The sequence below is a fragment of the Penaeus vannamei genome, chromosome 33 (assembly GCF_042767895.1).
Source record: "Penaeus vannamei isolate JL-2024 chromosome 33, ASM4276789v1, whole genome shotgun sequence".
Classification (NCBI taxonomy): Eukaryota; Metazoa; Arthropoda; class Malacostraca; order Decapoda; family Penaeidae; genus Penaeus; species Penaeus vannamei.
Genome location: NC_091581.1, coordinates 132,501 through 147,500, shown reverse-complemented (window position 1 = coordinate 147,500; position 15,000 = coordinate 132,501). Strand labels below are relative to the sequence as shown.

Genomic DNA, 15,000 nt, shown 5'->3' with positions numbered 1-15,000 from the left:
TGTGTGTGTGTGTGTGTGTGTGTGTGTGTGTGTGTGTGTGTGTGTGTGTGTGTGTGTGTGTACGTATAAGAAGAAGAAGGAGAATGAGAGCGTTATGAAAGTAAGAGCAAGTGACGAAATGAGAGAGAGAGCGACGAGGGAGAGCGAGACGGCCAGCCCTCGGGAGGGTCCCGAGGGCTGGCGAGGAAAGTACAAGTAGGTTATCAGTCGCCCGGGGCTGTTTACCTTCGGCATGTGTGTGTTTGTGGGAAATATTTTGTCTGTGCATGTGCGGTCGTCGTCCTAGGATGTGTGTGCGCGCGCGCGCGTATTTTGTAGAAATGCAAATCACTTCATAGATTATGTGTTTGTATGTTAATCTGCCTTATTTGCATTGACGCTGCGCATCCTATATGCGTTTTTGCGGTTATAATGTATATGATATTTATAGCCATCTTGATATAGTGGCAGACTGTGTAGTGTGCATGTTCCCCAAGTGCCACGGAGACTCGGAAATACTTCGGGAAAGGGAGAGAATATATGTCTGCGTTAATTGCAAGGAGCGGGCCTGCATTCCCACGGCGAGGCCACAGGGGAAGGATTCGCCCGTGCGGATGCGAGTCTCGACGAGTCCCCCAGCGACCCGCGACTCAGGGGAGGGCTGTAGCTCGCGCGGACACCTGGGGCGCCGCTTTCCCCAGTTCTCGCTCGAGATGTTTTGCAAACGTCGGCGATCAGCTGATGTGCGACTGGTTAGTGCAGAGCCAATACTACGGTATGCAAATCGGGGAGAGTGTTTATTGTGTCGTGCGGGTTAGTGGGTTGATAGTGTAGGCCATGTGTGTGCTTGGGGTGGGTGGAGTGTGTGTGTGCGTGTCTGGCTGTCTACACAAACGAGGGGGATTGTGTGTGTGCCCATTTATTGGAGCATTTGTTTATAGTTGGGGGGCGGGGGAAAAGGAAAGATAAAGGGAAAGGGGGAGAGAAAATGGAAATAAAAATGAAGAGAGAGAAAAACGAAAGAAAGAAAGAGAGCAAGAACAATTTCTGATAGATTATTGAACTGATTATAACAGGGATTGATGGTGGACGTCGGTGAATGTGAATAAGTGTTTATTCAGTTGAGGGCAGCAACAGAAATGATCAAAGGGGAAGGTCAGCAGTAGCGCTTCGACCAAGATCAGCGGATCAAAATTCATGTTCATATTATCAAATAAAGAATATGATTATGAGAAAGAACGAAATAAATGTAATTAGTATTGTTTCGTGGGAGCAATTAAGTTTTTTTTTTGAAATCCATGTGCCCTCCTATTTGCCTTCCTCCCCCTCCCCCCTCTCGCTCCCCCTTGCTTCGCTTCACCTCCACCCCCCCCTCCCCCTCCCCACCTCTTTTATCCATGCGGCACGAACCTCGGGAAAGAATTCTATTGGAAATCTTCCGGAGAGGAAGCCGAGAGTTGGCGGATCCGTTCGAGGGTAAGAAAGGAGAGCGAGAGAGAGAGAGAGAGAGAGAGAGAGAGAGAGAGAGAGAGAGAGAGAGAGGAGGGAGGGAAGCTGGGAGGGAGAGTGGGTTAGAGGGAGAGATGGGGAGAGAGGGAGAAAGATAGGAGGAGGGAGGGAGTGAAGGAAGGAAGGAAGGAAGGAAGGAAGGAAGGAAGGAAGGAAGGAAGGAAGGAAGGAAGGAAGGAAGGAAGGAAGGAAGGAAGGAAGGAAGGAAGGAAGGAAGGAAGGAAGGAAAGGGGAGGGAGGAGAGAAAGTTGGAGGGAGAAGGCAGATAATTAGGGAGAGAGAGAGAGAGAGAGGGAGGAAGTGATAGACGGAGGGAGAGGAAGAGAGTAGAAAAAGTGGGGGATGGAAAGATAGGGAGATGAAGGAAATGCCACAGACAGAAGGAGAAGAGGAGAGAGAGAGAAACAGACAGACGACAGAGATGGGTGTGCGGAGGTTTGGCGGGACGGAGGGAAGAGAGAGAGCGCGAGAAGGAAGAAGAGGAAGTGGGTGAGTGAGAAATAGTGTGGACACACGGGTCTGGCTGTGACAGGGCCCCCCCTCCCCCCACATCATCTCCAAGGAAGATGGAACTGGTCTGGGCGCCGAATATGAATTTATTGCAAGATTTGTTTTTATTGCAGGCGAGAGGCAGACGTTGCGTTCAGGAGGGACGAGAGGAGAGGGAGAAGAAGGGGAGAGAGTGGTTTTGTTTAGGCCACGTGGGGGGAGGGGGGAGGGAGGGAGGTTGTGCTCAGGGTGTGTGTGGGGGAGAGGGGGAGGGAGGGGCATCCTTTGCGTCCGTCGGGGGAAAGTCCCGCCTTCGGGAGTGAACAGGAAAACATAAAACGCCTCGATGTTGGAATTCTCTAAGCGGATGAGGATGGGAACAGGTACATAGATCGAATATTTCTTGTGGAAAGCGAATGGTAGAGAGGAACGAAGTGGGAGCAAGAGGAAAAGAGTCAATAGATGAAGGGGGAGAAGGCAGAACGAAAGGGAGAGAGACGAGGGCAGCAGCAGAGGGAAAGCAAGGAATTAATAAATCCGACAGCGGAGTCTCGGTGCCGTCTTCTCGGGCGGTTAAAGGGCACAGTCGCCCTCGCCCTTCGCAGGGACTCGGCCCGGCCTACTTCTGCTCCTGCTCCTCCTGCTGCTTCTACTCCTATTAATGCTACTCCTGCTGATTATTACAATTATTATTATTATTATTATTATTAAATTTATTATTACATAACAGAATTTGAAGTGTAAGGATATTCATGATTTCTGCGTCCACGTGAAGTGGAGTCTTAGGCTTGGGGCAGTCGTGTGATGTCCAGGGAGGGGAGAGGTGGCAGGGGTAGGGGAAGGGATAGGGGTAAGGGGAGGGGGAGGGGGAGGGGGAGGGGCTAGGATCCGAAGGGCAGAAAAGGTACGAATTTCTGATTATATTTGGAATTCTCCAAGTTCTCTTAACAGGTGTTTACATTGTGCCACGGTGACTGTGGAGAAGAAATTGTTTTTCTTACTATTGCTAGTATTATTGGTATTATTATTGTGCTATCATTATAGTTGTTATTATTGTATAATTATTATCTTTATTATTATTAATGTCACTATTATTATTATTGTTATTACTGTTATTGTTATTATTGCAATTGTTGTTATCACCATCTTCATCATCATCATCATCATCATCAGTCATCATCATCATCATCAGTCATCATCATCATCATCATCATCATCATCACCATCATCATCATCACCATCATCATCATCATCATCATCATCATCATCATCATCATCATCATTGTATTTATATATTTCTTTCTTTTTCTTTTTTATACTGTATTTTCTGTTCCTTCGTCCATATGATGGCGTTGATTCAAGGATTTACCCCGAGATGGCGTGGACATATTCATAAAAAGTGAAAGAAATTTGCGACGTTAAACATATTAATCAAAGGGGGAAATGAGAGAAAGGTGTCATCTGCAGCAAAATATTTCCAGAGGCATAACTTCCGCTCAGTTTCCCAACTTGGGGCGTTTTGCAGGGCTTCACTATTCTATTTTTTCTTTTCCTTTTATTTTGATTAGCATAAACTTTCGACCAGCTGTGAGAATTTGTTTTTTTCATCTGAATCTAGCTATTACTAGATATTACCCGGATGTATGAGGAAGTCCAAAATTTAACCTCGTTGTTGTATCATGTTTTCGTAAATAGCTATGGTTTGGATGTTCTCAAACTGCATAATTGCGCGGTTGTCTTCGTCTGATTGAAGGTTATCGCCCCTGAGCTTCGATCGCAGTCGCGAGAGTCACGGCAAAGCATCTCGCCCGGTGGCTGGCCGCAGAGGGTTGCCGTCACGGGTCTTGGATGGCGCCCAGGCAGTGAAGAGTAAAGAGAAAAATTAAATGAATAGATAAAATGATACATTTGATAGATATGATGGATAGGTAAGTAAATAAATTGAAGGAGTAGATTTATTGATAAGTGAATGAATAGACAGATAAATTAGATATACAAGTGATAACACAAACTCAGGTGAATTTCCAACAAGGTTCCGCGTTCTCCTCTCACTCCGAGGCGTAAGTTCCCGCCAGGAGGAAGACAAATGACGACTGCATTTTCTCGAAGCAACTTGTTCCTTCTTGGGTTTTATTGAAAAACTTTTGGCGGGAAACTTGTCTCATATTGTCGCTCTGATAAGTCTGCATTTGCAAAGGTAACTTTTTGCAAACCAGGGTACGGTAGAGTGCTTGTTGGGAGAAGTCGGCAAGGGGGAGGGGGGAGGGGGGAAAGGGTAGGGGGAGGGGAAGAAAGGGTAGGGAGGGGGGGAAGGGGAGGGAAGGCAGGAGGGTAAAAGGGTAGGGGGGAGGGGGATGGGGAAGGGAAGGCGGCTGGGTGTGCGGAAGAGATTGGAAGGGAGGGGTATTGGGGAAGGAAAGGGAGGGGAAGAGAGGCGGTAGGATATGCATTAGAGGAGCAGGGAAAAATTAAGCTGTATTTGCAGGACAGAAAGGGTATCAGGCTGAGGCGAAGGGAGGGTAGCGTGAGGGGAAGGGAGGGGAGGGTGGCAGGTTGTGCGTAGAGCAGAAAGTTAGGAAAGGAGGGAGAGCAATGGAAGAGCAGAAACAGAGGGGATGAAGCGAAGGGGAAGCGCAAGGGAGAGCCAGACTTGCCTCACGAGCGACTGCGGGATGAATGGACGAGCCGGGGCTTGGGCCGCGGGCTTGGGCCGCGGGCTGGGGCGGCGCGACGGCTGCCTCTTCTCTGCTTTGGTGTGTTACTACTTTGTCGTTATTCCATTTTTGGCGCACAGTGTAGACCTTCCGCATGAGACTTATTTTCGAGCAGAAGTTGAAACGCGGGTTGGATTGGCGTTGAAGAATTGTTGGTTTTGTGATTAGTTTTCTTTTTTTCTTCCTTTTTACGCAATCCACGTTATCAGTGGGGCAACGTTGCTACTTTTAGGATTTAGGGATTACTAGGATGTTTAGATATTAGTGATAATGATATTTTGCTGTAGCTTTATGCCTTTCTTATATGGTACAGTGATTATCAGTGTTATTGTTATTGTCTTTATCATCGTCATCGTCATCATCCCCATCACCTTATCATCATCACCATCATCTTGCAACCTTTATGGCGCGGGCTTAGCAACACGTATAATATAATGATGTTGCAAACAGGGAAATATTGGGAAAAACAGGTCTCGCGGCATCTTGGTCCACATTCCTTATTCTAGAGAGGGAGGTCAACACGTGCATCAAAACACGTAAACACGCACAGACTAATGCACACACGCAGTTACATACATACGCGCACGCTCTCTTGCACGCATGGAGTTCCACATTCACTTTCACGCTTATTCACTCACTCTTATTCTCACTCTCTCTCACTTTCACACACACACACACACACACACACACACACACACACACACACACACACACGCACGCACGCACGCACGCACCCACCCACCCACCCACACACACACACACACACACACACACACACACACACACACACACGCACGCACACGCACGCACACACACACACACACACACACACACACACACACACACACACACACACACACACACACACACACACACACACACACACACACACACACACACACACACACACACACACACAGTCATATTTACATAGTCAATGTACTCTTGGTCTAGACGAATTTGTGTTGCTAGTGAGGGAGGGAGGGAGGGAGGGAGGGAGGAAGGGAGGGAGGGAGGGAGGAAGGGAATGAGGAAGGGAGGGAGGGAGGGAGGGAGGGAGGGAGGGTGGAAGGGAGGGAGGGAGGAAGGAAGGAGAGGGAGAAGACGAAAAGAAAGAAGGGGCGGAGACAGAGCCAGAGCCAGAGGCGGGGGACGAAGTTGGTAGTGCCAGCGACGGCCGGCCGCAGCGCCGAGGCAGCCCCTACGGCGCCGTGGCTGCCCCGAGGAGCGAAGGCGACCATGACCACAGCAGCTCACCTTCGTCATTCCCAGCGCCGAGGACTGCAGGACACGCACTCAGAGGAGGAGGGAAAAACCTGTTTAGCGTGTGCGTCCCCGCCCTTTTTGCTTGATATTGGCGAATATGGGCTTAATTGTGGGGGTTGTTGCTGACGTGGTGGGTGGTGGTGGTGGTGGAGGGGTGTGGTGGTTTGGTCGGGTGCGATGGGGTGGGGTGGTGTAGAGGGTGGGGATGTGTATTGTGTTGGTAGGTAGTGTGGTATGTTTGGGTGGTGTGTTGTGGGGTGGTATGTCTAGGTGGTGTTGTATGGTGATGAGGTGGACGCCGAAGTGGTTGTGATGACGATGGTGCCACGGCCAGGGGATCGTAGAGTAGCAGGGGTTTAACAATACCAGGGTGCAGTGGCACGGGAATGGGTGACAGGGGCTTTGACATGGAGGTGTGAAGGTGCCATGGCGTGGGGGCTGGGAATGGGTGCCAAGTTGGGAGACATAGAGCGGAAGAAGCGGGATGGGGAACTGAGAGTGGAAGACAAAGGTAGAAGGCAAATGTCAGGATACATGCGGTGGAAGGCATGGGTTAAAAGATTGATAACAGACAGAGTGGAAGACAGGTTTGAAGCCCCGGGTTGGAAGTCGCTCTAACCTAAACCGTCTATTCAGGGAAACATCCCTGGTTATATAAACTTGCTCTTCATGTATTTGCACAAGAACCTTAATCGCGAAGTCCAGTTTTATCGACTCGTGAAAAAGACTGACATGAGGCCCGCCAAAGGCTCGTGGGTTGTTCCTTAAAGCAGAACGCCTCGCACGCACCTCATCGAGGCCTTGATCCAGCTGGAATAAATCAGGACACACGCGAGGAGAGTGCCATAAGGAATGAGCGGAATGGCGACTCGATCTCGCATCGCGTGTGTGAGCAGAGTGAAGTTATCCGTTGATCTGGGTGTGTGTGCTCCCCCGCGTCCTTGCTTGCGGCCATGCCCTCAGTGCTTGCGTCGACGTTGGTATTGCAAGGAGGCCGGAGTGCATGGCGCTTGCTGCGTGTGCCTCTGACCCGCGACGCGAGGTTGCTTCGCTGGGCTCTGTTCGAGCCCCCGCGGCAGCCCGTCGGAGAGAGGGGCTCGCAGTGTTGCCAGCGCCCGGCCCAAAGGGAACCTCTTATGCCATGTTCAAAACTTGCGGCTGGATGTCATGCCGTTTTTGAAATGCTTTTTATTCGTGGCGGCGGATGGCAATCCTTGGGGCCCAAAGCGGCGCGATTGCCGGATTTGTGTGGCGTAATCGAGAGGGAAAATTGGCAGGCCTGATGCAGCTGCCAGTTTTTATATTCCATGGCCATTTTTGGAGGCGGCTGATGAGCGGCAACAGATGATATAGCCAAAGCGATGCGGCCGTAGCAGGCCATGTGGCGGCCTCGTTGTGTAACCTTCCACTCCCTCGGCACAGCCCGCCGCAAACCTCGTGTCTACCTGGCGTAGCCAACTCGTTAGAAAGAGCGAAGAAGCATAAGGGGCCATGTAAGTGTCCATAATGCCTTACCCACCTTAATGGCACAACGAGTTTTATTCCCGGGCTCGTACACCCTGCGAGGCATCATAAAGATGGACCAGAGCCTGAGATCCGCACTCGGGGAGAAAGAGAACAAAGGGACGGTCTCGGTGCTCGGCTCAAGCACAGGTGTTTTGCGGGAGGAACCCACTTGTCAATTGATTATTATCTTGCCCCAAACCTGACGGCCTTTAATCGGCCCATTCTCGAGGCAGGTTGCGGACCATCTCTTCTTGCATGACCTACCCTTTTCCCGATGGCATGATGAATGCAGTCCGCCCTGCAGTCAGGTCGCCGCACCGTCGCCGCCCCCGACTCGCAGCGTACTCGGTCCCTGTCTTGCGTAACCGCCGCATCCTCATTCTCACGGCCGATCCCTGACGTCGGTCCGCTCGAGCGCTGCCATCTGTGAATCGCCGGCGGGCGTCAGTGCGGAAGGGCGGCGCAGTTACTCGCAGCTCTTCACAGGGTTCATGCGCGGACACCGCTACAGTTTGATTTGGAAATAACCTGTGAATGTGATATTGTGTAGAATGGAAGCAGCCCCGGGTACTTTAGCATGCACGGCCAATTTCGCACAACCGCTCATCAGCCAGAGCCGGGCCTCCATTACTGGATTACCGGGCGCCCACTCATCCGACACGAGATGTAGTCACGTGATCCGGCGTCGCCCCCGGCCTCCTCCAGCGACCCCTCCCTCCAGCGCCTCCGACACGAACGCGTGATTGAGGGCGGCGCGAGTTAGACATGCCAGACGTCGATTCTCTCTCGGCAGAGAGGGAATCGACGATGCGCGGGAGGACGAGGAGGCCGCTCCTCCGCCACGGCGTTCTCGGAGGCGAGGACACGTGGAAATGGAAATGAGATCAGGAATGGGAGTCGAGCACTCGCCTCCCCCTGACTTTATGATAAATGCATGTAACTGCACGCAGAGCTGGAACAGGCGCCGCCTTCCTCTTCTGTAAAGCCTTACCGTGCTCCTCGAGGCGTGACATGGCGCCGCTGAAGCCCCGAACCAATGCATCTCAACGGCTGTAATTAAAGCGTTACGCGGAAGCTCCGGCCAGGATTTATTTACTCGCTTGTTTGGTTTCGATTTTACGGCCGTTTTGGAAAGGGTTGAGAGAGACAGCTGATCAGAGACGAATTCGAATTGGACTTTATCAAGTCGTCAGAGTTGTGGATTGATTAAACATATGAGAGTGCTACATCAATCACTGCGGGGTCTGAAAGTCCAGCTTACTTTGGCATATATGTGCGTATTCCATAATGCGAACTCGTATGTAGAATAGGTATGAATGAGAATGGATATCTTCACAATTAAATGGATGTATTTGACCGGTTTCGATTCTGTCTTCGTTAGAAGATAGAATCGAAACCGGTCAAATACATCTCTTGTATTGTGAAGATATCCACTCTCATTCCTAGCTTTCCTACATTTGTCAACATGAATACCAGCGTGACGCGTGGGAGAGGAAGCTGGAACGATTATATGGATATATACTGCTGTGCGAAAGAAGAACTGCTAAACAGCGTCTCATAACTCCGGCCCCTGTTGATCCCCCGACCTCGCCGTCCACTGCATTCCTGGCCCCTCCCCCTCCCCCCTCCTCATTTTAACAGGGGCTAGATGCCTCTCGCCCATTGACTGGGAATCGCGGGAATGAGTGGCAGGAATGCAAAATGAAGCGCCGAATGCACTGAGTGGTGCAATGGGCTTCAATTTTCCCGAGCGCCATTTGACACGGGTTCGTGTCGGGTGTTCTGCTGGTTAGTAAAGGGATTTGTTATAGGTTGAGGATGTTATGTTTGTAATTTCAAAGGCAGGGAAGAAAGGAGGGCGAGCGGGCGGGCGGGCGGGCAGGCAGGCAGGCAGGCAGGCAGGCAGGCAGGCAGGCAGGCAGGCAGGCAGGCAGGCAGGCGGGCGGGCAGGCAGGCAGGCAGGCAGGGAGGCAGGCGGGCAGGCAGGCAGGCAGGCAGGCAGGCGGGCAGGCAGGCAGGCAGGCGGGCGGGCGGGCGGGCAGGCAGGCAGGCAGGCAGGCAGGCAGGCGGGCAGGCAGGCAGGCAGGCAAGCAGGCAGGCGGGCGGGCAGGCAAGCAGGCAGGCGGGCGGGCAGGCAGGCAGGCAGGCAGGCAGGCAGGCAGGCAGGCAGGCAGGCAGGCAGGCGGGCGGGCAGGTAGGCAGGCAGGCAGGCGGGCAGGCGATGGCAGGCGGGCAGGCGGGCGGGCGGGCAGGCAGGCGGGCGGGCAGGCAGGCGGGCGGGCAGGCAGGCGGGCGGGCAGGCAGGCGGGCGGGCAGGCAGGCGGGCGGGCAGGCAGGCGGGCGGGCGGGCAGGCAGGCGGGCGGGCAGGCAGGGGGGCGGGCAAGCAGGCGGGCGGGCAGGCAGGCAGGCGGGCAGGCAGGTGGGCGGGCGGGCAGGCGGGCAGGCAGGTGGGCAGGCAGGCAGGCGGGTGGGCGGGCAGGCAGGCGGGCGGGCGGGCAGGCAGGCAGGCGGGCGGGCGGGGCAGTCAGGCGGGCGGGCGGGCGGGCGGGCGGGGCAGGCAGGCGGGCGGGCAGGCGGGCGGGCAGGCAGGCGGGCGGGCAGGCAGGCGGGCGGGCAGGCGGGCGGGCAAGCAGGCGGGCAAGCAGGCGGGCGGGCAGGCGGGCAAGCAGGCAGGCAGGCAGGCGGGCAAGCAGGCGGGCAGGCGGGCAGGCAGGCAGGCTGGCAGGCAGATGTGAAAGAGAGAGAGACAATCGAATATACAGAGAGAGAGAGAAATAGAAAGAAGGAGAGAGGGAGAAGTAAAGAAGGGAGAAATACGGAGAAGGTGGGAACGAAAGGCGAAGTAATAATAATGCATCTTGAAAGATTCCTGCGTGAGGGCCAGGGGCGACGGGGAGCGCGATCTGCGGGTGGGAAGTGGCATTGCATGTTGAAAATTTGTCATCCCTTTGTTGCAAGACCCGGTGATGGAGTTCAGGTATGTAGGCCTATCTATAAGTCTATATAGACCCACATAGAACCCCTTTGTTTTCGTTCAGCAACGTGACGAACTGTTTTTGATCCGAAAAGCGACAACTCCGCCATAGCGAAAAGAAACGGGCGTCCAGTGCATTGGGTTCACGGGCGTGGATTTCATGACACAGCAGCTTCGTGGGCGGCTGAGAGTAACTTGGAGCGTGGCCCGCCCCCGTTCAGAGAAGGGTCACGTGACTCCGGTCATTTAGTGACGCGGGCGAGTATGAAATATATTTTCTCTGTTCCGTTTGTCTTTTTTTAACCCTGTGTGTGTCGTCTCTGTGACTTGTATTTCATTTTATTTTGTATTTTTCCCTTGAAAAAAAGTTTTTTTTTCCATATAAACTTTTGATCTTTCTGTTGAGTTTTTTTTCAACGGAGAATCCAATTTTCCTGAAGTGGTCCCTTGATTTCAAGTCCCTTCTTAGTCCACCGAGAACGAGTGGCCTTCTTGCCCGAGCCAATATTTCCACCAAACTTCAGAAGTTGATGGCGACGATCACCTTTCCCCTCCAAAGTGATCCGAGCCCATGCCGTGCGAGGGAACACATGCAAACGACCGCAGGACGGCCTTTCAAAGGGATTTTCTCCCGTGATGAACGAGTCGGGGAAACTTTGGGTAATCAGGGAACATTTTTTTCCTTTTCTTCCTCGTGAACATCATCATCTTTTCTTTTTTTTATCCATTAGGAGCGAGTCCTGATCCCTCCTTCGAGGATTACCCTGTGCTTTACCCAAGCATTAAGAAGAGCTCTGTCGCGTTTCCTGCTTTGGTTCTGAAAGGAGTAATGTGCTCTCTCTCTCTCTCTCTCTCTCTCTCTCTCTCTCTCTCTCTCTCTCTCTCTCTCTCTCTCTCTCTCTCTCTCTCTCTCTCTCTCTCTCTCTCTCTCTCCTCTCCTCTCTCTCCTCTCTCTCTCTCTCTCTCTCTCTCTCTCTCTCTCTCTCTCTCTCTCTCTCTCTCTCTCTCTCTCTCTCTCTCTCTCTCTCTCTCTCTCCCTCCCTCCCTCCCCCATTTCTCGCTCTCTCTTCTCTCTTTCTCTTTCTCTTTCTCCTTCTCTCTCTCTCTCTCTCTCTCTCTCTCTCTCTCTCTCTCTCTCTCTCTCTCTCTCTCTCTCTCTCTCTCTCTCTCTCTCTCTCTCTCTCTCTCTCTCCTCCTCCCTCCCTCTCCTCCTCCCTCTCCTCTCTCTCTCTCTCTCTCTCTCTCTCTCTCTCTCTCTCTCTCTCTCTCTCTCTCTCTCTCTCTCTCTCTCTCTCCCTCTCCCTCTCCCTCTCCCTCTCCCTCTCCCTCTCCCTCTCCCTCTCCCTCTCCCTCTCCCTCCCTCCCTCTCCTCCCTCTCCTCTCTCTCCTCTCTCTCTCGAGGAATGGAAGGAGGGGAGAGGAGGGGGGGGAGGAGAAGGAAGGGGAAGGGGAAAGAGGAAGAGGGAGGGGAATGGGGAAGAGGGAGGGAGGATGAAGTGGAGGAAGGGGGAAGGAGAAAAGAGGGAGATAGGAGAGGAGTGGATACGATAATAGGGGGAAGCAGGGGGGGGTGGGGAGAGGAGAAGGAAGGGTTGAGGGGGGAGGAGAGGACTGAAGGGAGAAGAGGTGGCAGGGGAGAGGATGGGAAGAGAAGGGAGGGTGGAGGGGAGAGGAAGGCTAAGGAGAGGACAGAGGGGACTGGTAGGTGATCCTGGGATCCCTAGAAGGAGGATAGATCTTCACAAAGCTACATCTCCGCTTGGATTTTCACTTTAGTCTTTTCTCGAGTCTGTTTCTCTTCATCTCGTAGACCGGGGGCACCTGCGGGCGATTCCCCGTCGGCGGGAGGGAGTGAGACACCGATCTTCAACCGGAGCGAAGAGAGCGGCCGGTCAAATCGTGGCTTACGGGGGCTTGTTGAAGGGACCGAAGGGGTTGGTGAAGATCCGGAGATAAGGGCTAGGGATAAGGGAAGGGAAGGCGGGGGACAGGCAGGTGGGGGAAGAACGGGAAGAAGTGGGGGCGAGGAGACTGGCGACGGAAAGTTATGGAGTCGATGGGGAGAGAGCTCGGCGCTGGGGAAGTGGCGGGTGGATGTAGGCTGTGTGCGGTTGACACTGGGTGACCCGGGACCCCACTCTCTCCCATTTTCATGCACTTCCCCTCCCCTCTCCCCCCCACACACCCCTACTCCCTTCGGTTCCCCTCCCCACTCTCCTTTACCTCCATACACCCCGCCCCCTTCGCTCCCCCTCCCCACTCTTCCCTTCTTTCAAATCCCCTGCCTTCCCCCCAATGCCTGCCCCCTCTCCTCCCCGTCCATGTGGCCCCCCCCCCATACACGCACACTGTCTCCATATAACCTCTTACGTATGTACACACGAACACTTCCGCTCACCAGTACATCGCCGGTCGGGACTGGTGGAGCTGTGAAGGGGGCTGTGGTGGAGCTGTGAAAGGGCTCTTATGGAGCTGTGAAGGGGCTCTTATGGAGCTGTGAAAGGGCTCTTATGGAGCTGTGAAGGGGCTCTTATGGAGCTGTGAAAGGGCTCTTATGGAGCTGTGAAGGGGGCTGTGGTGGAGCTGTGAAGGGGGCTGTGGTGGAGCTGTGAAAGGGCTCTTATGGAGCTGTGAAGGGGCTCTTATGGAGCTGTGAAAGGGCTCTTATGGAGCTGTGAAGGGGGCTGTGGTGGAGCTGTGAAGGGGGCTGTGGTGGAGCTGTGAAAGGGCTCTTATGGAGCTGTGAAGGGGCTCTTATGGAGCTGTGAAAGGGCTCTTATGGAGCTGTGAAGGGGGCTGTGGTGGAGCTGTGAAGGGGGCTGTGGTGGAGCTGTGAAAGGGCTCTTATGGAGCTGTGAAGGGGGCTGTGGTGGAGCTGTGAAAGGGCTCTTATGGAGCTGTGAAGGGGGCTGTGGTGGAACTATTATGGACCTGTTATGAAGCTACGAAGGGGACTGTGAAACGGCTGTAATAGAGCTGTGAAGGAAGGGTGTGACTGCTTTGCTTTTCCCTCGGCTAGGATCTTCGTTACTCGGCCTGTCTTCATCGCCAATTTACTAGACACTTTTCCTACACCGTTGCTAGTAATTCGGGCTCTTCCTAAGCTAGTGTTATCAGTCGGGGATTAAAAAGCTACCTTTTCATACTCATGCTAAATTTGCAACGAGTATCGGTCTCAGGAAGAAACATAAAATTTATGCTTGGAAATGAGTAAAAAAAATGGCGTCGCACCCAATCAAGCAAGAGTGTTTCATGTTTTAATAATTGATCGTCTATGATATAGTGTGAGAAACTATGAAAAAAATATTTTCCTTCTCCTTCTCCCTTTCTCCTCCCACTTCCACCCTCTTTCTCCCTTTCGCCACTGCCCGCCGCGAACCGTAGGGTCGTTAGTCAGATGTTCCAGCACACGCAGCTCAGCCGCCACGCATTTGCCTTCGTCGAATATTTGTTGGCCCTGAGGGGCCGGGAGTGCCGAGCGAGGTGACGTGAGGTCAGAGGGTCGCGTCGCATTATTTCTCCAAAAGGGTCGGAGGTTCGATTTTCTCTACAATTGCTGTGTGGGTGTGTTTGTCTGTGTTGTCTGTATATGTGTGTGTTGTCTGTGTGCGTGTGTGTGTGGAGGGGGGAGGGATGTGCATGTGCGTGCGTGCGTATATGCGTGTATATATATATGTGCACACGTATGTAAGTATGTAGGCAGGCATGTATCCATCTAAGTATTAATGCATATGCATGTTGATACGAGGAATATACATTCGTATCGATTCCATGCTTTCATCTGCCGGCGGGATCGCGCAGTGATTAAATTCTGATTTGATTAGCATATTGGCGAAGGGCGCTGGGATCTCGTCGAACTATTTTCGATTTTCTGGGCAAGTGGTGTTCTTTTAATTAGACCAACTGCCCCGGTAATGTTTCCTCCGGTTTTTAATTGCTCTTTTAACGGGAGGTCATCTGGTAACAACATTTTCACATGTCATGGATAAAAGGATACCTCATGACTATGAGTGGTTGATATTATTGCGAGTATTTTTTAGTTTCTTTTTCTTTTTCCTCTTCTTTTTTTTTTCTTTATTTTCTATTCCTTTCTATTTTCCTTTTATTTCTTCTTTTTCTACTGTCTTTCCTCTTTTTTTTGCTCTTCATCTTTTTCTGCTCCTCCTCCTCCACCTTATGCATTTACGTGCCATCGGCCTTCCTCCACGCACCCCTGACCCTCCCTTGCTCTCCCCGCAGACACGGAGAGGAAGCTGAGCAGCGACGCCCCAGCCGAGGCCAAGCCGCAGGGCCCCGAGCAGCCCGGCTCCACCCCGACCACCACCAGCTCGTCCACCTCTCCGCCTTTCTCCAAGTCCAACTCGCACTCCACCTCCTCCACCAGCGCCACGACGCCCTCCCAGGATGGCGGCGGGGGCGAGGAGGTGAACGCGGACGCCAAGAAGCAGTCGCCCATGGCCTTCACCATCGAGCTCGGGCCCGGAGGAACCTCGGCCACCAGCGACGCGTCGGCCAAGAAGCTCGACATCACCGCCTCCATCAGCAAGTGGGCGCCCAAGCAC

At 53.0% G+C, this 15,000-nt stretch overlaps 1 protein-coding gene across 24 annotated transcripts in view; it reads left to right on the top strand.

Annotated features, from left to right (window-relative positions):
* LOC113806428 (nucleolar protein dao-5) overlaps window positions 1-15,000 on the top strand; it is a 481,722-nt gene that overhangs the window by 366,512 nt on the left and 100,210 nt on the right. For all 24 annotated transcript variants that reach the window (XM_070145096.1, XM_070145085.1, XM_070145093.1 and 21 more), the window contains one exon: window positions 14,678-15,000. This exon is cut by the window's right edge and continues 39 nt beyond it. In XM_070145096.1, coding sequence (XP_070001197.1) covers window positions 14,678-15,000 — 323 coding nt within the window. The remainder of the gene's footprint in view (window positions 1-14,677) is intronic.